This window comes from Biomphalaria glabrata, chromosome 17 (assembly GCF_947242115.1).
Source record: "Biomphalaria glabrata chromosome 17, xgBioGlab47.1, whole genome shotgun sequence".
Taxonomy (NCBI): domain Eukaryota; kingdom Metazoa; phylum Mollusca; class Gastropoda; family Planorbidae; genus Biomphalaria; species Biomphalaria glabrata.
Window position 1 is genome coordinate 17,343,024 of NC_074727.1, and position 24,505 is coordinate 17,367,528.

General features: G+C 35.0%; 1 protein-coding gene across 3 annotated transcripts in view; it reads right to left on the reverse strand.

Annotated features, from left to right (window-relative positions):
* Window positions 1-15,242: 15,242 nt before the first annotated feature.
* The window catches only part of LOC106052465 (neural cell adhesion molecule L1-like), a 64,223-nt gene continuing 54,960 nt past the window's right edge, over window positions 15,243-24,505 (reverse strand). For all 3 annotated transcript variants that reach the window (XM_056015195.1, XM_056015194.1, XM_056015196.1), the window contains 3 exons: window positions 22,065-22,210; window positions 19,065-19,211; window positions 15,243-17,894 (listed from right to left, as the gene is read on the reverse strand). In XM_056015195.1, coding sequence (XP_055871170.1) covers window positions 17,821-17,894; window positions 19,065-19,211; window positions 22,065-22,210 — 367 coding nt within the window. In that variant the 3' untranslated portion in view covers window positions 15,243-17,820. The remainder of the gene's footprint in view (window positions 17,895-19,064; window positions 19,212-22,064; window positions 22,211-24,505) is intronic.

Here is a 24,505-nt window from a genome sequence, read left to right on the forward strand (position 1 = left end):
TCTATCTATCTATCTATCTATCTATCTATCTATCTATCTATCTATCTATCTACCTACCTACCTACCTACCTACCTACCTACCTACCTACCTACCTACCTACCTATCTACCTATCTATCTATCTATCTATCTATCTATCTATCTATCTATCTATCTATCTATCTATCTATCTATCTATGACAAGCAAAAGTTTAGATATGATATTAACAAGACGAAGCAGTTTATCTGTATTTTTAGTTTTGTGTGGAATGTCTGTCCGTCCGTCCGTAAACTAGAAAAGAAAGTGAAATTCAGACATCATAATATTTTAGACCATTTAAAGTTCTGATGCAACGGCTACTTTTTTATTTTCTGAAAGCGAAAAATCTAATTTTTTAAATCACTTATGCTAGCAGCTTTTTCAAAAAAATACACCACTTTTACAACTATTCACTATTAATAGTAGCAAACACTGGGGGCTCTTCAGTAGGGGGGATAACAGTTGTTGACAAATTCTCAACACATTTATGCAAATGGTTTTAGATTTTTTTCCAAATGTATTGCAAAGTTAAGTAAGTTCTGTCATACTACTACTTTTACACAAAAAAAAAAATGTTTACTTTTTTTTTTTAAGAGAAAAAATCTATTTACTTGCATATAAGTTGGATATAATTGAAAACAACAATTAATAACTAGTTTTCATATTATCGCATGAACTGCAGGATTGCACTACAGCAATAGCACACTTAACGAAAGGAATTTTTTTTTACGGAAATGTTTTGTTCTTGAGGATTTTAATAAGAGGTTGACCCTTTACAAAACAATTAGATCAATTAGATATTCATTATAAGACATCAGTTAGACGAGGTTCACATCTAACTTCACATTCACTTTCACCTATCCTTTGTCTGCTGGACCGCTGGGGCACCACACAAGATCTGTCAACCTTCTTTCTTCATTCTTCTCTGTCATTTTTCTTTGATAGAATTTCATTCTGATGTTCTTTCTGAAAATATTAAAACCTGCCTTTTTACCTGGGTGGACCACTTCGGGGGCCGATTTTGAGTTTGTGTTTCCACACAAAATGTCTTTGTAACTTTGTTTAAAAATTATAATTCTAATCCGGAAAAAGCCGGTCACTTCAGCTAGTTAAATAAAATGTTGATGTACTTAGTAGTTATTAGAGCGTCAACATTAAGAGAAGCGAGGCGCTGTCTGGGTACAGACGTTCAAAACAATTAAATTTGTTGGAACAATACAGGTGAAACAAAATAAAAAAATATATTTTGTGTTCAGTTCTAACACGGAGCTAGAAATAAGAAACTAGAAACTAGAAGCTAAACGTTAAAATCTTGACGCTAGAAGTTAGAAACTAATTTTTTTTTTTAAATTAGAAATCTAATCCGGAAAAAGCTGGAAACTTCAGATAGTTGAACAAAATAAATGAAGTTTATGCGATAAGTTCAATAATGTGTGTAGAAGCTAGAAGCTAAAAGTTAGAAGCTAGACTCTAGAAGCTAGACGCTAGTAGCTAGAAACTAGATGTTAGAAGCTGGAAGTTAAAAGTTACAAGATAAACGCTAGAAGCTAGACGTTAGAAACTAAAAGCTAGAAGCTAGACGCTAGAAGTTAGATCCCAGAAGCTAAAATCTAGAAGTTAAAAGTTACAAGATAGATGCTAGAAAATAAACGCTAGAAGGTAGACGATGGAATCTAGCGCATACCACACGACCGAGCATCCAAATTATAGTAGACCTACGTTGCATTGTATTATATCTCGCATAAACCTGTTAGAATGTTCGTGTGGTATGTACTCCGGACTGACATCACAATGAAGCCCTCCTGCAGAAAGCTTGGGCTAGGAGGAGGTAACCGTTTCTGAAGGAATGCCTATAAAGCAAACCAAATTATTTAAATATAACCCAACAAAAGAAACTGAAACAAAACAGTATATAACGGACGGAATCCACTTTAAAGTAGACCATCGAAGTCCCACAGAAACAGATATCAAAGAATAAGAAAGAAGAATGATAACAAGTGGTTGAAGAAGATTTTGTAAATTACGTTTTTTTTTTAAACTTGATGTCTGGAAAATCAATACAAGTCCTGGCCCATTCATTAGCTCTCAACATGTCAGCGTCCTCTGTTGCATATCATTGACATATTTACACGATATTCGTAACTCATACATTTATGGCTTGTGTGCGCATGCGTGAAAGGTGTCTGTGGGGTGAAATAAAATTTCGTCGAAGTCAAAGATCACAGAGAAAGATTTTATTCTTTGGTGTTAACAGTGTTTCGCAAACCCTTTCCTTAACGAACACCTCGCACATTCTAAGTATATTTAGCGGAACGACACGCCTCTTTTTATTTGGAGAGATTAATTCACTCTGTCGCCCACTTGTCAATTATTCCAGTTGTTTATGGAACACCCAATCAGGCCTCGAGGAACAACAGGGCTCGCGGAACATAGTTTGGGAAACATTGGCGTAACAAAATCACACAATTTTTAGATGACCAGGACAAATACTGCAATATCAACCTAACAATCTTAGTCAAGGTGACGACGGACCAAGGCGTCAACAAGGTCATGCGGCCAGTTGCCCCCCCCCCATCTCCTCACACCCAGACAAACCAATGATAATTTTTTCCCTAAATGCCCTGCAGTTCTCATTGTAGGTTTCCTACAACTTCTGTTTAGGACTTTCTTCTTAACATCATCAAAAGCAAATAGAATGGATGGCTGCCTGGCCGTGCGGTTTGCGCGCGGGACTGTCGTTCGGACTTATCAATGGTCCAGGGTTTAACTCTGAAGGAACATTCGAAACATATTTAACATTTTAGAAACAAACTAACATACACAAATATATATTTGAGGACATCTTCATTTTGAGATCGCGCTCCTTGTCAATCAGTCGTTGGAGTGTGAAAATTTCGGCTTTAACTCTTGTGTTTCAGCTAAGGCGGCTTTGTTTGGAAAATGGAAGAGTTTCCCCTGTGTGTTCGGCCATTGACCTCGCTTCTAATCCAAGCTACTTGGCATATGAGCCATCGGTAATAGGAATGTAATAATATACATCTGCTTGAGTCTTTCCCAGAAGTTTGTTAGGACAGGAAGAGGCAAGCTTCCATAGGCCTAGAGTTCCCAGAGTCTAAGACTCAGTTTTTTTTACAATTACAAGGTATCCCTTGTTCTGTAGTAGAGAAACAAGGGCTGGGAACTTGTCAATGTATTATATAAAACTGATATATCTTCACTCTTATCTTCACTCTTATCTTCACTTTTATCTTGCCCATCTGCCTTTTTTTCAGGTGTCATCATTCTTCACCTTACGACAAATCATTGCTGTTCTCATCATCTCTCTTTAATCACCATTCGTCTGTCATTCCGACAGACAGAACAAACACGACTTCTTTTTTTTTTCACACCCACACCAAAAAAAAAATGTCGTAAATTGAATTTTAGTGACGTCATGGCAACATAAAAAATCAATACCTATTACAGCTCTGGCAAAGGGAGACAAAAATGGCAATGTCCGATGTCCAGAAACTATTTTTGGTTTTCTTGTATGCTTATATTTGCATTTATTAATGAAGTGTGCTTTTTGTAGAGATTATGCCATTGATAAAAGACAGACAAAGAGATAAATATTTTGTTTACATAATTAGAAAAACAAAAAAAAATACTTTTAAAAATACAGATTATATAAGTGAAAGAACTGCACATTTACAGTGTGGATTTTCAACTTAACAGACAGACATTGGGAGTGAGTTTGTATGCCTCAACTGTAAGGAATACGTTTCGTACAGTCAAATAGCTCTTTTTTTTTTTAATATTTCTCTCTCTTCCTCTCTCTCTTTCTCTGTCTGCTATAATTCTTCTCATTCACCCTCTCTCTCCCTCCCTCTCCCTCTCTCTCTTTCTCTTCTCTAACGTTGTAATCTATTTCGGTAAACAGTTTTTATATTTTTCTAAAGTCCCCAAAGCTGCGAGGGTTAAATTTAAAAAATTAGAAAGAATAATTATCCAACATTTATATTTTCCAATACCATTTAAACAAAATATTATTAGTTTTACTACTGTTAGGATCATACTGAACTTCAGTAACTGTCACATCATCTTAGAAACCTATTACTTATTAGTTAACATATTTACCCAGTAAAAGTAAAAAGTAAAGTGCCCCATTCAGACAATAGGTAGATAATCTGTTTCTGTGTCCCAAGTTAACGAGGGTGTCCTAAGGCCAGCACAACGACCAACCACTTTAGATTTTCCCGTCTTATGTTAGGTACCCATTAGACCTGGAAGGACTCTAAAGATCCCGAAGTTAAAACGCCCAGTCTTCACCAGGATTCAAATCCGGAACCCTCCGGTTGGGAAGCCAAGCGCTTTACCACTCCGCCGCCGCACCTCCCCATGTTTAAGTAGACTCTTTAGTAAATATTAGCTAAATAGAAAGTAAACACTGTATCCCAGAATGGTTGTGTCTATGTATTTAAACACCTGATTTGTCTTCTGATATCTCTTGTATACTTATTGCCAGTAACAATGGGAGTACTTCCATGACATGACCTCTCTCAAGAGCAGTACATTTGGAGCCAACTAACTAGCAAGCGGGAGACAGTTCATAATGCATTGCTAAACAAGCAAAATATAAAAATACTTAAAATAAAAAAACAAGCTTATATAAGGAAAATAACTGTACATTTATAGCTTAAATAATTTTAAATAGATACATTTTAAAAAGATATATTTTAAATAGAGCCTTCCCCCGGCGCTTCTTCTAATCTTCTGATTTTCAGTGAATCACTTCGAGCATATCACGTTCATCATGGAAGTCGAATATTTCTGTTTTTTTTTTCAAAAGTTCTGTCGATATATTTTAACATTCCATTATATTATTATTTTTGCACTAGCTGATATGCCCAGCTATGCCCGCGTTAATTTAAAGAAAAAATATTGTAAACCTTTTTTTCAGTTTTTTTACTCATTTTTTTAAGCATAAGGTAAAAAATATAAGAAACAAGTAAATCTGGTAGAAATATATCCTTTATCAAAGATTATTATTTATTAGTAATTAGTAATTTAAATTAATGGTGTTACTCTATCCAAATGTGAACATTCAATCGTAATAAATTTAGCGTCTGTTCTATTTTTTTTTTTTATGTATTCTTATTTGGGGAGATCCTGAAAAGAAGACGCATTATCTAATGTTGTTCTTACTTAGGCTAAAGAACATTCTAGTTTTATGTTATTAATTGATTTGTAAAAAAATTAATTAATTCTTTGTTGTTTTTTATTGTTTTTAATAATTTCGTCAATGTGGCGATTCCTAGACAACTTTTTAATTTATTGTAACACCTCGTTATTTTGAGTTTTTATTCTGTGAAACTGATATACATAGCGCACAATTTTAATCGCATTTGAAAGGGAATATAACTATTTGTATAGCTTACACCCAACGGGTTTCTCTGTACCCTCTTGTGAACTTAAGCACTGAGTCTGATATCTGTCATTAGCTAAGGAAACTGGCGAATTTTATTTTTAAGCTTAAATGAATACATGAAACGTAATCTGAAGAATATTAAACAATGAGCTTTTGATTACTTCCAAGATCAAACAGGATAAACTACTTAATTCCAACTACATATTTTGTGACCGCGTTTCATAAGACTATTTAATAATATTATGGGTGTGGCGCGGTCAAACATTGTCGAGGTCTGAATAAAGCGCTCTCCAAATTTTAAGAAGATTGGTCAAACTGAGTTGTTGGGTTGTTGTTTTTTCTTCAAGTAAGAAACAGAGAGAAAGAGTGAGGGAGAGAGTGAGAGAAAGAGGGAGAGCTAGAAAAAGCGAAAGAGGGAGAGCGAGAAAAATAGAAAGAGGGAGAGCGAGAAAAATAGAAAGAGGGAGAGCGAGAAAAATAGAAAGAGGGAGAGCGAGAAAAATAGAAAGAGGGAGAGCGAGAAAAATAGAAAGAGGGAGAGCGAGAAAAATAGAAAGAGGGAGAGCGAGAAAAATAGAAAGAGGGAGAGCGAGAAAAATAGAAAGAGGGAGAGCGAGAAAAATAGAAAGAGGGAGAGCGAGAAAAATAGAAAGAGGGAGAGCGAGAAAAATAGAAAGAGGGAGAGCGAGAAAAATAGAAAGAGGGAGAGCGAGAAAAATAGAAAGAGGGAGAGCGAGAAAAATAGAAAGAGGGAGAGCGAGAAAAATAGAAAGAGGGAGAGCGAGAAAAATAGAAAGAGGGAGAGCGAGAAAAATAGAAAGAGGGAGAGCGAGAAAAATAGAAAGAGGGAGAGCGAGAAAAATAGAAAGAGGGAGAGCGAGAAAAATAGAAAGAGGGAGAGCGAGAAAAATAGAAAGAGGGAGAGCGAGAAAAATAGAAAGAGGGAGAGCGAGAAAAATAGAAAGAGGGAGAGCGAGAAAAATAGAAAGAGGGAGAGCGAGAAAAATAGAAAGAGGGAGAGCGAAAAAAATAGAAAGAGGGAGAGCGAGAAAAATAGAAAGAGGGAGAGCGAGAAAAATAGAAAGAGGGAGAGCGAGAAAAATAGAAAGAGGGAGAGCGAGAAAAATAGAAAGAGGGAGAGCGAGAAAAATAGAAAGAGGGAGAGCGAGAAAAATAGAAAGAGGGAGAGCGAGAAAAATAGAAAGAGGGAGAGCGAGAAAAATAGAAAGAGGGAGAGCGAGAAAAATAGAAAGAGGGAGAGCGAGAGAGAAATAAAGAAATAGGAAACATTGCCATTATTTTGTTTTAAACCTTCAGTTCTTATCGAGTAAGCGCACATTCGAAAAGCAAAACATTCTTGAACAATCGGGCGCTAACAAATCCATTCCCTTTTTTGAAAACATTTATTTATTGAAATGATGGATTGGAAATGATGAATTGGATTTGTGATCTACTTAGGAAAACGTTTATAAACACATTGTTTTTTTTCCCTAAGTCTTGGATTTGTGTGTGTGTGTGTGTGTTCTTATATTTAACTTTATCTGGTTGGAGGGGGTGAGGAAAATAGTTCAACAACGGAGATCACTGCCAGAGAGTTTCAGATGGGGCTTAAATTCTGATTAAAACGTACATGGCGGAATCGTCTGGACAATTGGACTTCATGTATAGACCTGCTGATCATTGTTTAAAAGTCTTAACTGAAAAGCCGCTTTTTATAGTAGAATTAAAATTTAAAATAAAAAAAAAAGAGGCTATATAACAGGAAGGACTAAAACGGTGCTCACACTCCATAGCGTGACAACTGAGAGAAATAAAGACTGTGTGATGCCCCAATACTGTGTGATGCCCCAATACTGTGTGATGCCTCAATACTGTGTGATGCCCCAAAACGGTGTGATGCCCCAACACTGTGTGATGCCCCAAAACTGTGTGATGAAAACAAAACTGTGTGATGAAGAGAACTTTAAAGTCAAATATATGATGCAGTAACTGATGGACTAATCAATACAGTAAGTTATGCAGCAAGTGATGGACTAATCAATACAGTAAGTTATGCAGTAACTGATGAACTAATCAATACAGTAAGTTCTGCAGTAAGTGATGGACTAATCATTACAATAAGTAATGCAGCAACTGATGGACTAGTCACTAATCAATACTGTAAGTTATGCAGTAAATGATGGAATAACCATTAGCGTGAAAAGAAGTAACCAATACACTGTTGCAGTATTTGATAGAGTAAACATTACATTAGCTGCTGCAGTAATTGATGGAGCAAAGCAACACAGTAATCAAAACAGTAACTGATGCAGTCACAGAAGGAACAATCAATACAGTACCTGATGCAGTCTCAGAAGGAACAACCAATGCAGTACCTGATGCAGTCACAGAAGGAACAACCAATACAGTAACTGATGCAGTCACAGAAGGAACAATCAATACAGTACCTGATGCAGTCACAGAAGGAACAACCAATGCAGTACCTGATGCAGTCACAGAAGGAACAACCAATGCAGTAACTGATGCAGTCACAGAAGCAACAACCAATGCAGTACCTGATGCAGTTACACAAGGAACAATCAATACAGTACCTGATGCAGTCACAGAAGCAACAACCAATGCAGTACCTGATGCAGTCACAGAAGGAACAACCAATGCAGTAACTGATGCAGTCACAGAAGGAACAACCAATGCAGTAACTGATGCAGTCACAGAAGCAACAATCAATGCAGTACCTGATGCAGTCACAGAAGGAACAATCAATGCAGTACCTGATGCAGTCACAGAAGGAACAATCAATACAGTACCTGATGCAGTCACAGAAGGAACAATCAATGCAGTACCTGATGCAGTTACACAAGGAACAATCAATACAGTACCTGATGCAGGCACAGAAGCAACAACCAATAAAGTACCTGATGCAGTCCCAGAAGGAACAACCAATGCAGTATCAGATGCAGTCACAGAAGGAACAACCAAGGCAGTAACTGATGCAGTCACAGAAGCAACAATCAATGCAGTACCTGATGCAGTCACAGAAGGAACAACCAATGCAGTAACTGATGCAGTCACAGAAGGAACAATTAATACAGTACCTGATGCAGTCACAGAAGCAACAATCAATGCAGTACCTGATGCAGTCACAGAAGGATCAATCAATACAGTACCTGATGCAGTTACAGAAGGAACAACCAATGCAGTACCTGATGCAGTAGCTTACTGAGTAACAAATGTAGTAACCAATGGTGGGGATGGGAAAGAGGCTGTATAGGGGGGGGGGGTGAGGAAGAGAGCGATGTGGAAAAAAATAATGATCGAAATTCTGAACACACCCGGCAAGAGAAAAATCTCGTGTTTATAAAAAGTACTAGCTATGTTTTTACCCGAGTTCTCTCGGGTTTTTCGTTCTGTTTTGTGTTTTGATATATAATAAAAGGCATCTATGCTGTTATAATAATTAATTCTATGTCAAAATGCCTCATTAACCTAAATCTAGTTAACTTTCTTGTTGTAGGGCAACTTTACATATCCTGAGATCACCGCTATTACCCAGGGAACGTTCATGTCAAGTTTCGTTAAGATCGGCCAAACGATTTTGATTTCTATAAGGTACACAATGTACATTCATATATACTCCTTACATTCTACTTTATATATTAGATTATTACCACAAGGATACCGGTACATAGCAAGTCAATAGCGCGTTTTGTCCCCAGTGTGTGTAAGGTCTTTACAAGTGCATACATACCCAGTGATGAAGAGATGGAGAGCACTTCACTCGTCTAGTCAGAAACTCGAGCCTAAAATTAGATTGAGATGTTACATGGGTGTGACAGCGGCACACATAGTATATCATTTATACATCCTCTAACAAGGGAAATAACCAAACAAATGCAATCCTCAAACACGCTTGATTATTAATTAAAGGGCAATGTTGGTGCCGAAAAGAAAATTAAATCTCAACAAAAATAAAGGGAGACAATTGAGAGTCTCCAGATCCTTGTAGACGATGTCACTAGAGCAAAAGACGAAACAAAAACAAAACAAAACAAAAAAAAGACCAAACAATGGCGTCAGACGCCCAGTCGTGTCGTGCGGCAAGAGAAGGGGAGAGGTGGCGAGTCACAGGCTTAGACACAAGTTTGAAACAAGGGGCTGCCTTCCACTTTCAGGCAGTGAGGTCCATAACATATACCGAAACACGTACACGAAACACATACATCTACAATCAGAACCGGATTGAAGCATGTGGAAGCCCCTACAATTTTTCAAAAGCTTTAACAAAAATCCACTTATGAATGAAAAAAAAAATCTAAAATCGTGCTATATTTTAGAAGAAAAAAGGAAATAGAGTTCTTGTAAATTTAATCTCAGTTTCCTTTTTTTTAAATATTTAATTTGCATATTTTACTTTTAAAAATTGTATATTTTGAGTTTGTGGAGGGTAAGGCCATTGGTAGACTCACTGTCGTAAATCCGGAGCTGTATTTACTTAATCATGATACAAGTGTACACTTCTTATTCACATTTTTGCCAGCCTTAAAAATGCGAAAAAAAAGTTTTTGGCCCGTTGAAATTTGGATATATTTCTATCTCTGCAGTAGTGACCACTTTCTTGTGGATTTCCCGGGTCTGTAGCCCAGCCTGCCCTCCCTTAAATCCGGCCCTGTCTACACTTCAACACACTTGAAACACGTACAATTTCAAATAAACAAACAGGAAACACATACATGTACACCCCAAACATACACGAATCACATACATATCAACACACAAAACACATACACACAAACATACAGCAACCACATACAATCGCATATTTGACAAATTGTGTCGATCTTGATATGTATTGTGTTGCACACAGGCCTAAACAGACACTAGTGTCGTAGACCTATTGGATCTCATTACGTTTGGCAAAGCAAGAGTAAACTAACGGTAACACTACATCAAAATAGGTTTTGAAGTCCATTTCTAAGTTTCCGGGCGTCATAGAGGTGTTTGCGTGTTTTTGCATGAAGCACGATGTGTTATTAACAAAGTTGTTTCATAAATAACTAGTTTTACTTGTGTACATGTAGAATATGGTGATTGCACCTTACGCTTTATTCCTATAGGCTCCGCCATTCTATGATTGTGGAAATGATTGTGATCACTGAAAAACATCTAAAGTTTAAAAAATTAAAGTCACTTTAAAATAGAATGTTAGTTGCATAATACAACTAATTACACGAGAGTGTAATGTATGACGTAGTTATCTTATATGAAAAAGAGAATCTGTAATTTATAGGATAAGATTTGTAGACATAAAACCAATTACATTGAATTTAACGTAGAGTTACAATTTACGATAGCCATCAATGTAAACTAACAATAGGCCTATCATAAATGTAAACTAACAATAGGCCTATCATAAATGTAAACTAACAATAGGCATATCATAAATGTAAACTAACAATAGGCCTACCATAAATGTAAACTAACAATAGGCCTATCATAAATGTAAACTAACAATAGGCCAAATAACATATTATCATTGAACCATCAATGCCAAAATCTCTCTTTTTTTTTAAACAATCTAATTGTCAAAAGCCTTGGAAAAATCTAATAAGATAGCATTTATGTGCTTATTATTATCTAAACCTTTTAAAACAAGATTACAAAGAGAGTTTGTGTTACACAAACTCAGAGGCGGCCCCCGTCGAAGTCGGATCCCTGTCGGATCTGCTTATTCGCAAATAATATTCAAGAGGTGATTTAATTTTGATGTAAAATGTTTTACACGTTTTGGATGTTCCTTCAGAGTTGAAGATAATTACTTCCTAGTCCAAACCTCCCGCAGGACGACGGGGGATGGGAGCGGGCAGGGTTTGAACCCTGGGCCATCCATAAATCTGAACGACAGTCCAGCGCGCAAACCGCACCACCAGGCAGCCATCCGATGGTCAAAAGTAATAATGTTTCAAAGATTCATTTGCCGTAAATTTAAATTTAAATTTAATAAAAAAATAGTAGATTAGTTTTAGTATATTAAAACATTACAATATTGATCTAAACGTTTGGAAATGAAAATCTACACTTTTTTTTTACACTTTAAGTTTAGAAATTGAAATTCTACATCTTAATCTAGTCTATTTTAGTCTAAACTAGATCTAGAACTTCTAGATCTAGACTCTAAAATAATTTTAATTAGAATATAAATCCAGATCTAGATATACTGTAATAAAAATCTAGATCTAGTTTAAAAAATCTAGATTAGATCTAAATCAAGATATCATTCCTTTTTTAAACGCGAGTCACATAACGAGGCTTAATAAACATTACTATACCGAGTTCTTTTTTCATTTCATTTGAAGAATTAATTCCATATAACGTCAGAGGGAAAAAAAAAACACTACGTCACACGGCCTAGCTAGACTAAAAATCGCCTTCATCTATAAGAGCCATTTATCGAGTGTTCATAGACTTTGGTGCACCGAGTGCGTTCTTTAAGCATTTCATTTAAAGAATTCATTCCATATGACGTCAAAGGAAAAAAAACACTACGTCACACGGCCTAGCTAGACTAAAAATCACCTTTATCAACACGAGCCATTTATCGAGTGTTCATAGACTTTGGTGCACCGAGTGCGTTCTTTAAGCATTTCATTTAAAGAATTCATTCCATGTGACGTCAAAGGAAAAAAAAACACTACGTCACACGGCTTAGTTAGACTAAAATATGTTTTCATTAATACAAGCAATTTTTTCGAGGGTTAATAGACATTGGTGCACCGAGTGCGTTCTTTTAACGTTACATTTAAAGAGTCCATTCATATGACGTCAAAGAAAAAAAATTCCATTACCTCACAATAGGCTAGTACCGGTACCATAAAAAAATGTCTTTATTTACACGAGATATTTAACGAGGGTTCATAGACATTGGTGCACTGAGTTCTAATAGATATTATTTAAAAAGGATCAAAGCCACATTGTTTTTGCGTTTTGTCTGTCAGTCGGTCTGTCCGTTATCTTGATATAAAAAAAAAACAACTAAAAGTTATTAAAAATTGATTAACCTTTATTTTACGTTTCAAAACAACGCAATAATTTTTAGGTATGAACACAATTGAAAAGTTTATATAATAGATTGTTCCGGATGTTTGTATAAATAGTAAAAGAAAAAGAGAATTTCAGATAAATGTAATACCGTTAATTAAATTTTTTGGATGGTCTCGTATAAAAATTAGATGTACTACAGCCACGTGGAGAGATTTTCATACCTTACTTTGGTGTTTGGATTCTGTTTTCCTTAAAAATCGGAACATAATATTAACGATAATTAGATTTTTTAATGTTTTAGGTAGAAAGTTAAATGTACTGTAAGAGAGTAGTGAGTTAAAATATTTTTCATAAAAATCCGTAAAAACATTATTTCGTAAATGAGAAGATTATTTGTTTATTAATTAGAAGAGGGAGTTCAAACAATTATTTGGCGTTAGTAGATTTTTAAATAAATTCGGAAATTTCTGGCGACGATTTGTAAGAAACAAAATCCGGAACTTTCTTTATCGATTACAAAACTTCTATGTTATGTTTTACAAGAAAATTAAATGTCTAAAAAGTAATTTTCAGTAATCAATTCTAGTAAATTACTTTTTTTAAAAGCCTTATGCGATTTCAAACAATCATTAGGCATAATTCATGTTTTATAAAACAATATCCGGAACATTTTTGCAATTAATGAAATATAAGTCAGTATAGAGATTATGATTTAGCATTAATATGCTATTTACATAAAAAACGGAACAACATATTATTGATAATGTGTTTTTGCAACGTTTAAGCATGGAAATTGAATGTAATATAAGTTAGAAGAGCAAACAAACATTTGTTGGCGTTGATTAGTTTTGCACAAAAAAATCCGGAACAATCAATTTTAGATACTTAAAACTATTGAGATGTTATGGGAGGAACATTAAAGGGTAAATCAGATTTTCAATAGCTTTTAGAGTTCTAGTTTTTTAAATCTAATCGTGACGGACAGACCGACCAACAGACAAAACGCACAAAAATAAGCTTCTTTTATTCGGATGGGGGCACTAAACAAAAAATAAATAAAATCTGATTTTTTAAAAAAGTTTAAGGAATTGGTTTAGCACCTGATCATGTTGCGACTTTACGCTACTGCACGAAAATCGCTGCATAAAAAGTCCATTTAAAAAAATGTGCGTGATATTTACATACAAAGTGCATTATTAGCCTTTATAAACAAACAGAAATGTTTTCTTTTAATTTTAGCAGCTAGTTGACCAGAAAAAACGTCTTTAACTATTATTTGTATTTGTTGTAAACATTTCCTGTACATTTTAAAAATATATTTGACTTAGTGATACTGAAAATACACAAAAATTGTCCATCTCTGTTAGCATATTGTAACATTGCCTCCCTTACATTTACGTAATTGTTTTAGAATTGGTGTATTTTTATGAAAAAATCGCTTGCATAATTAATTTTATAAATTAAACGGTTTGCTTTTAGAAAACCAAAAGTAGCCGTTGCACCTAAACTTTTCAAGCCGGATTTAATGATGAAATAATATTTTTCATATCTCTTCTAGTTTTCGAGATCTGAGTGTGACAGACGGACAGACGGACAGACGGACAGACGGACATTTTGCACAAACCTAATAGCGGCTTTTTCCCCTTACGGGGGCCGCTAAAAATTATCGTTTAGTCCTATTAATTGTATTTCGCATGATCTATATTTCCTAAAGCCAAGTTGGTATGAAGTAAGGACCTTATGTTTGTCTAAGTGGTTTAGTATGACAATACATATTATATGTTCTAGGATTTTACATGTGATGCTGGTAAGTGATACTGGTCTGTAGTTTCCTAAGTCAGATTTGTTCTCCTTTTTTTAATAGGGGGGGGGGTGACATTGGCTTCTTTCCAGTCCTTTGGTACTCTGCCCTGGTTAAAGAGATGCCTGAAAGAGTCTTTTGAACACTGGGGCTAGCTCATTGCTTAGTTCTTTGAGTAATCTAGCTGGAATACAAACAGGTTAAAGATGTCATTTTGTTTTATTTTGATACGTTTAAGTGATTCAGCAGCGTACTTCTTGCTTAGAAATAATGGAAGCAAAAAAACAACAACATACATTTGAAATTTGTCATTTAATTAAATATTTATTGTTTTAATCTTAATAGATATGTCTTTTAGTGTAACCAAGGTGTAACTACAATAATTTCAAAATAAATGAGTAATTTGAAATATTGCAATAAAATACTATACTTCGTGATAGTGTTTATGTATTGTACAACTTATATATCCAAATGTAGATCTATGTGATTCTCTGGTACATGAAATTGAAATGCCTAGTATGTTATTGCATTTAATAAATATCATTTGTTTGTTAACTCTTTCTCTCCTAACTGACGATACCAGCGTTGATTCCACCAGAATGTGGTAAATAATTACGGAGAGAAAGAACATGTTTGAATTTAAAATATTTTTGCTCCTTAAAAAATGCACAGTAACAATAAATAAATATATGTATATCTTATCAAAGGGAGACAATACAGCAATAAAACCTTAAGAAAAATGTCAGGGAATAGAGCATATTTATAGAGCAATTTATATTTATAACTAAATTGGGAATACAAATTATAAAACATACAAAAACATTTTGAAAAATCCATTCCACTACTACCAAACAATTTCTATACTACAATAGTTATAATACTGTTAATGCCATCATTCTCATCCCCATTGTTCTCATAGCCACTCTAAACGTCTGTAATTAACGTGCTAATAAATTCGAAATGTACTCGAGGTTAAAAAAAAAAAAAAAAAGGAAATGAAATTTAAAATACGAGTTACTTCAAATTGGTAAGCAAAAGGCACATAAAAATACATAAAAATACAAATGTACACAATGAATTCAAAAGTTCATAAGCTGATCATATAATTGTATCATTAATTGTTACCCAAAAGTTAACAAATTTGCGCAATATTCCATAAAAGGTAAATATGTGTATGTTAAAATGCGCTTTAGTCATAACACATACAGTTTTCAATAGCACTGGATAATACAAAGATTTGATAACTCTAGATTGTTGATTGCAGACGCTACTTAAAAAGAGAAGATGATTACGTCCTACGCGTGTTCCCTGTGTCAGTCAAGTCGTGCATGTTAATCAGTAACTTAAACTCTGCCAAGTCATTGGTTTTCCTGGCTGATTCAGGCAACCCATTCCATGCTTTAGTAGCAGTGGGAAATAAGGATCATTTGTATAAATTTGTTCTAGCATTTGAATAAGAAATGTGCATTTATCTTTGTGTTTTTCTAAGTATTTTATTAGGTTTTGTTTTTTGTATTTGTAGATTATGGTTCAGCATTTTAGGCTTTATTGTTCAGTACTTTAGGTATAATGTTTCAGTATTTTAGGTATTATGGTTCAGTTCGTTAGGTATTATTGCTACTTTTCTTTTTAGTCCTGAAAGATTTCTAAATTTAGTGATTTTATTAAAGTTTTTACTCTGAATGTATTCATTTGTTATAAATCTCAGGGCTCTATTTTCTATGTCTTCTTAGATACAGGCTTATACAAATGTGTATCTTTCACAAAGCGTTCTATTGCTGCCGTACTAAAATGTACTTTGAATACATTGTCTAGTTTAACAAACTGAACAATACATAAAGACAATGTCACAGTGAAAATAGTGAACTTATTGTACCTGATTATAATTTAGTGAATTTTTTGAATACAGAACGTGAAAAAGTAAATACATGTACAGTGAGTAGGAGTTAGGTACGACCGGAAGTAGGTCGTTAGAGAGGTGTAGTGTCTCAGTTGAAAACAAAAACCGATCTCGTCATATTGTATTTTGTTCACAAGTAGTTCCTGGTTCCTGTCACTGTTGTTAGTCCAGTCTCTGTAATGCTGCTTAAAGAATGATATGCTTACGAGTAAGATGATTAAAAGCATCCTGCAAATGAATGTCATGATATCAGTGACAGACAACAAGAACCATACATTGAAATGACTTTACAGTGATTGAATACAGAACCTAACTTTCATGTACGCCATTTATTACACATCGAAACTAACTTCACGTAACTTATTAAGCATTATAGTCATATTGATGATGGATAAAATGAGCTTAATTATCCAGAAGGGATTTTGTTATTTAATTGTGCTTTTCAGAAAACAAAATTTAACAATAGATTATTTGGTCACGATCCACAGGAACATGTGGCATGCATCAATTCAACTAAAGTCAAACATTTCAAAATGGGTGGACAATAGTTTAAATTTTTTTTAGGTTTGAGAATTCATTTAAAAGAAAAGAAAGTATAAAGTGTTAGCTTTTTATTTTTTATCTGTCTTAACTAATAATAGTTTACCAGTGCCTGTTGACCATTAGTTCGTGGTCCTGAGACATATGACCAGAAACAAGCGATCAGTAATAGACAAAATGTTACAGGGGACACATGAGCATTAATAGGCGACCAGTAGCAGGTGACTAGAGAATGTGACCAGTAATGGTAATAAGTATCTTTGTTGTTTTGTTTTTGTTTTTTTTGTTTTGTTTTTTTTTTTGTTTTTTTTTTTGTGTGGCTTGGGGGTGGGGGTGGAGTTTGAGAAACAAGTTCTCTTGTTATTCACTCAATTATTAAATAGGTATGGGTTAATGCTTGCTATAATTGATTTTTTGCTAATTTTTTTTTTAATATAATAAAGATATTTAAAAAAAAAACAGAAAAAGATTTTTTTGAAATTATAACTTCTGCAGATGTGAGTGTATTCCAAGTTTGGATTGGTTTCTATCAAATTCGGTCACGTTGCAGCGAAGTCAGAATTTTCTTTTTTCTTTGCACATTTATTTTAAGACATATGCCTCTACAAGCATGGAGGCGATTATATTGTCTGGGCTGCCTACGAGGACTGACACATAAAGCCACAAGCACTCCTTATAGTCAATGCTGCAAATCGGAACATAAATTGTGCAAACAATAATAATGACATATTTGAACATACAAAATATACATATAATGTAAGTTTCAATGGTATAACAAATATTAGACAAAGAAAGGGTCATGGATGAGTAGACTTAACATTTCCAGTTTAGGTCAGTGGAAACAGGTACTCTATTATCTTTATGTAGTGAATGCATTTCATACAATTAAAGCTATGACTGATTGTTTTAGAGTTTTGTTCAATCAGAGCAACGATTTGAAGACTTTCCAATATCTATTAAATTAAGTGTTTAAATTTTTTAAAGTAGCATTGGTTCCGTAACATTAACTATTAGTGTTATTTTAGTCTTAAATAGTTCTGTGTATTTACTTGATATGCAAACAATCGAATAGGAAATGACACTTTATGTGTGCTAGTTGCGTCAGCGCAAAGTTATTTATATCTCTTGGAATGATTGGTTGAGCAGATCTTCTTCCGGGTTAAGGTGGTGTTTTAACTCTGTTTTCTCCACTGGAAAAAAAAAGATTTTAGGGTTAAGTTGAACTCTTAGTTATTCTGACTCAGTAATTCAATTATTTAATAATAGCTTTAACAATAACTTTATAAGCATTCCTTTTGTTGGAGCATGGGCGAACTGGCTATATGAATATTCGGACAAAAGCCCTGTGGGCCGGTATCCAAATGGGCCGATAGGATCACAGCAATCTTTTTTTGAAATCACTTCTGTATTTTATAAGCTAGGTGCTGCATGGATGTCACTAAGGCACGTATTCAATTGTTAAAGGTTTTATTGTATTCTCTTACAAAAGGGGGGCCTTTCAGCGAAGTATGCACAGCTATCGATGCATTTTCAAACTAAACATTATGATTTTGAGTACAGGTAGATCTAGAATTGGATGTCATCATATAATATACAATTTATGGGCTGGATGAAATAGAAATGCCCGGACACCCCGTCAGCCCCTGATCCAAAGCCACTTTTCAAAAACACCAAACATGGTAGAAATAACGTCACAATTAGAAAGCTTCCAGCAAAATTTACAATTTCGAAGCTGACTAGTTTATTGTATCGATGCGCATGGGCGATGTGTATATCGCAATAGGCCCTGGCATTACCATGAAGTCCACAAATAATGAGCATCCAATCGTGCCTGTTCTTAACACTGTTATCTAAAAAAGGCCAATTAATGTAAGCTTTGTAAAATAATACTTACTTATCTATAGGCTAATTTTTTTTTTTCAAGTAAAAAAACTATAACAATAACTTATACAGGCATCATAAAGATTAATGTTTAATAATTTTGATAGTTTTGTGAAGGTTGTCTTCATGGTATCAGGTACGAAATGGATAAGCTCAATTCTAATATCTGGTGTGCCACCTAGCCGCTTGTTTTTAGAAGCATGCTTTATTTTTTTTGTAACAATTTTTAAACAAGCAAAAGAAAACTTTTTAAAAGCAAAACCTATCTAAGGGAAGGAATCGCCAAGTACAACCATTTTTCTGAAAATTACGAGGTTATTTGTGCAAAGTTTCCAAAGTTGCAAAAAGCTTACTATTTGTGGATTATGGATTTTATGTATGAAAATATCAAATAACAAAGACATGTTATTGTTTTAATTCGTAGACTAATTGAAAAGGCAGTTAGGATTAGATGTACAATTGGCAAAGGCGTTACTTACGTGGGTATGTGTTTCTAGGGAAGTTAGTTTTAATGAAGACCACCACAATGATCACAGCAACAAGAAGTATTAGTAGTCCAACTATCAATAAAATGACCCACAACTGGACTCCGGCCTCTTCGTCTTGCAATGAGTCTTGTATAGGTTCTTAAATCAAATAAAAGCATCGAAATTGTAACCAATAGATAGATAGATAGATAGATAGATAGATAGATAGATAGATAGATAGATAGATAGATAGATAGATAGATAGATAGATAGATAGATAGATAGATAGATAGATAGATAGATAGATAGATAGATAGATAGATAGATAGATAGATAGATAGATAGATAGATAGATAGATAGATAGATAGATAGATCAAATAAAATTAAAAATAGCAACGTTAGTTTTAAGCTGTATCATATGCGCAGCCAGGAAGAGGGGTTTCGGGGTTAATTTTGTTTATTGTAGGTGAGATTGTAATGTTAAACTATGACTAGCCCCCTTGGGGTTTGAGGTTAACCCCACCCCTTTCAATAAAATAAAAAAAAAAATAAAGCAAACGCCAGTCATCCATGAGTAGCCGTGAGGGGTTTTGAGCTTAAAACCTCCCTTCAGATTGTTTTGAGTCTAAAATCACCCAAAAGAGGGTTTTAACGATAACCCCCCCCCTCACCTTTTCGACTAAAAATCTACAGCAAAGTACATTCACCAAATTCCATGAGAGTAGCCAAGTGGGGTTTTGAGGCTAACCCCCCTCCTTTTCTAACAAAAGTAAAAGCAAAACTACAATTACTAAATTTTATGAGCGTAGATAAAAGGGATTTCGTAGCCAAAAAGGATTTCGCAGTTACCCTCCACCTAGAATAGAATCTAAAGCATAGCGTAACTATATCTCTCAGTTGCTGGGTTCCATTCACAAAGTCAATTGCAGATTTGGTTTTGGACTTACAATTTATAATAGAGTAGTAGCACGAGAAGGATTTGGAGATAATGGGCGTAGCCAGGATTTTTTTCGGGGGGTGGGGATTTTTTTCTCCCCCCCTCCCAGCCCCCCCCCCAGCCCCCGAGAAAAAATATTTATATGTATGTATGTGTGTGTACATAATTAATCTTTATTACATTCTGACCCTTCATTCTTTCGGAAGACGTTTATTGTGCCAAAGAATATGTTCTTCCTGGAGTTAGTGGACAAATTGTAGACTCCCCGACCTTGCCATCAAGGGGGTCTGAGAGCATCCCCAGCGCGGGGCTAAGCCCCGCCGCCATGCAATATTTCCGTTATTGAAAGCCAACAAAATGCATATTCTGAAGTATCTACACTGCATTATCCTGCTATTAAAATGTTTTATTTAAAAAACCTAATGTGCTTTTCTTACTGACTTTCGGCGCATTTGGCGGCATGTTGTTTCCACAAAAATCTGTCACTGCCAATGTCTGAAGCCTCTTCCCACCTGCTATAAGGACCTCTTTGAAAGTGTGGCGCCAAGTTGTACTAGGATGTCATCGCAACTCTTATTATGCGTAATTCATTTTGTCGGAGAACATATCCTGCAAACCACATGCGACTCTATTTCACAACCTTACAAAGGGGTAGATTCCCAGTTCGGCAAAGGATTATCTTGATTTAGACCCGATCTCTATAACGGATTCCTAAAATCTGTCTTAGCCATATTTGTTGAGCCACATTTAGTGTTTTTCAATTTCGGCAGATGACTATTCACTACAGTTTATTAAGGGAGCCCTGCCACTGGTAAAATGTGTAACCACTCTTGAATACGCTCTTGGAATTAAGTGACTGTAGTTTGCTTTAGATTTTATATCGAAAAGAGAAGTTTTATCGTCAAAATCATCTGTTGGGGGTTTTCCACCTCAAAATGCTCTGTAGGGGGATCTTAAACTCAAAACCATCTGGAGGGGTTTTAAACTTTAAACAAACGCCATCTGTAGAAGAGGGGTTTAAACTCAAAACCCCCGATTGGATTGGCTACGCTTAAATAATTTTAGTGTGTAATTTGCTTTTTTTTATATTGGAAATTTTGGAGGGGGTTTTAAAACCAAAATCTTCTTTAACTGTGCTCTTGGAATTTGGGGATTGTCGTTTGCATTTTTTTTTTGCTTTGTATTATAGAAGAGGGAGATTTAACTGCAAAAATCCCAGGTAGGGAGTTTTAAACTCAAAACCCACTAGTAGGGAGTTTTAAACTCAAAACCCCCTTGGCTGTGCTGGGGCAAGTGATGATTTAGTATTAAAATCTCACCTTAAATAAACAAAAGTAAAGCAAAAAATCAATCACTAAATTCCAATTCACCCCCCGCGGGGGGGGGGGGGGGGCGGGGGGGGTGTTGAACCCCAAATCCCCCCCCCTGCTACGCCCATGTTGTATAATGATTAGCGGAGGGCTACTGCCTTTCCACTTACTGCAGGGAGAACCTATTTTAGGGTACAAAAAACGTCCGAAAGAATGAAAGGTCAGATTGTAATGAAGATTAATTACGTAAGCACACACACACAAATATTTATGTGTGTGTGTGTTACTGTGTTTTTGAGTGTGTAGAAAGAGAAAAATTTAACTTCCAACCTTCCTCCTCCCAAAAAAAATTCTGGCTACGCCCATGAGCTGTATAGACTAGTTCCACTAAATCACTCCCATGAGCTGTATAGACTAGTTCCACTAAATCACTCCCATGAGCTGTATAGACTAGTTCCACTAAATCACTCCCACATTCACAAGCCTATGAGCTCTATAGACTAGTTCCACTAAATCACTCCCACAGTCACAAGCCTATGAGCTGTATAGACTAGTTCCACTAAATCACTCCCACATTCACAAGCCTATGAGCTGTATAGACTAGTTCCACTAAATCACTCCCACATTCACAAGCCTATGAGCTGTATAGACTAGTTCCACTAAATCACTCCCACAGTCACAAGTAATTTTCACGACGAATATGACTTAAGTCAGATGAAAATAATTTAGAGCCAACTAAAAGCTTTCTGTTGTGACTCGCTTACCTGCTTCAAGACTAAGTGTTGCAGAAACCTGGACTTGCTCATAACTGTTGGACACTATGCACGTATAGTTGCCTAAGTACTTCATCCACTCGGACTCATCAACATAGTCTTTTTGAAAGCGTAATATGCAATCTGTGCTGTAGTTGCTATGGAAACCAACAACAACAAATTACTCCAGGAGGTGGCAATGTCCTATATCAATAAATTTTTGGATATATCTATATATATCGTAGATGTAAGATGTGTGTTTAAGTTCCGTCAAGGTCCCTCCACGAAGTTGTTATTTGAATACAGGTATTGTTAAAAAAAGAAAATTTTGAAGAAGCTAAAAAAAATGGACGTTGCTAGAGTTTTTACATTTGCTTTCAACTGTTATTATTACAATTCCTCTATTCAGGTCGCACTTTCATCGACAAAAACAGATAGAACTAGGAAACAAATTGGATCTTAGGGACACGGATCAACGACTCTAAGGATTTTCCTAGATATTTGACAGTTCATGAATAGTTTTGAGAAAAGAATTACTAACTAGTTGGCCTAACCGGAAAAAAAACTCTAGTTTATAATCTACTAGACATATGTTACCCGCGACCCGCGGGTCTTTATTTGCGCATTACTTTCGATATAGTCACTGCGAGTGTTTTGTAAACAATTAAACGAAATAATAATGTAATAAGTAAAGCGAATGTGTCAATGTAAAAATAGTGTGAATGAAGCTATCAAATCAAAATAGCTAATAGGCTTAAATCCATTTTTTTCAAATTAAAACATTTGCTTGTAGGCCTACATATATTTGATTAAAATTTGAGATGAATAGACTAAATTTTGTATATTTATGTGTATAAAGTATAAAGTAGATCTTGAGGTAGACATAGATCTAAATCTAGACTAATCTAGAGTTAAAAATTGGCTTTTATAGAGTTCATTCTGTGCTGCGCATGTGTGAACTTTTTTTCATGAATGAATATAGGCCTATCTCAACACGGCTACGCAGCTTTAGCGAACAGCGAACGAATGTATTAAAAATGCTTTAGAAAAACAAATATGAATGTTAATTTGATTAAAATATGAAATGAATGGACAATAATTAGTATGTTTATGTGTTAAAGCATAAAACTATCTTTGCGAAAAGAAGTTTTATCATCTTAGAGTTCAATAAGAGTTTTAGACCTAGGCCTAGGAATAGACTCAGTAGAGAGATGTGTTAATGTGTAACCATTTGGTAATGAGTAATGTCTAATGAAAGAATGTTCGCCAGGAAATCTGTAGTCACAGATATCAAGAACTAATTTATGTAAAAAATGCTTTTGAATAATCTAGTGGATTGGATTTAGATGTATGTTAAACGTAGCTAATGATCCTTTCACATTATTTCTCTTTGGCTACGAAAATAAAATTAGTTTTGCGAAAATGGGTTTACCCGAAGTCGATACATTCTTATCTATTAAAATCGAAAAGAGCGATAGCTTTGTTAAATAAATGGGATTATAAAGTGAACAATTAAACGAAATAATGTTTAGTACGCGATTCATGAATGAATATAGATCTAGGCCTATCTTAACTCACCCATGCCACGTATTTGGCCGGCTTTTTAAAGCAAGGATTGGACCCAGCAGTCCTCTTTGAGTCCATAGGATTTGAGAAATGTGCTCAACTTCGATCACGAAGGAGGATCTATTATTATGAAGGGAGAATAGTCTTTTTTTTTAAAGTAAAGTATTTTTATATTTGTCATGTTTTTAACCATCTGCGAAATGTATAAGATTTTTCCTCCACTGATTTGTTGATATGTGATACCAAAAAAAAAATAATTTAATTAATCGAATACATAGTTTTAAGGGTGTTCTGTAGGGCATAAAGGTGCCAACTTGTTTTAACTGACATGGAATAGATCACCTGGTTGCATGCGGCTTCGGAACGAGACTGCAAGAGGTCGCTTACAAAGGCCATGGCATACATATTTGAGACCAAAAGAAAATTCGCTGTCGAGAACAGACGTAGACGATGAAAAGAAAATCTTAATCGACCACCAGCGGACAATAGTTATGCCTGAGCAAATATGCAGATCACAGGTGGGGCTGCGTAGCCACCAAAAATACTGCATTCCTCATTAATCTTCGGACTCGAAGACAAGCCTTATTATTATTATTATTATTATTATAGACTGAAAACTTAAGTTGATAGTAGTGACCCAAAGTTTTAAGGGTGTTCTGTAAGGCATAAAGTCTGAAACTAATGTTAAGGGCAGTGATCCAAAGTTTTAAGGGTGTTCTGTAAGGCATAAAGTCAGAAACTAATGTTGAAGGCAGTGATACAAAGTTTTAAGGGTGTTCTGTAAGGCATAAAGTCAGAAACTAATGTTGAGGGCAGTGATACAGGCAGCTCCTTATAAAGTGATTTCTTAATAGTGAAACTGTTTTAGGAAATAAAGACATAGAAGG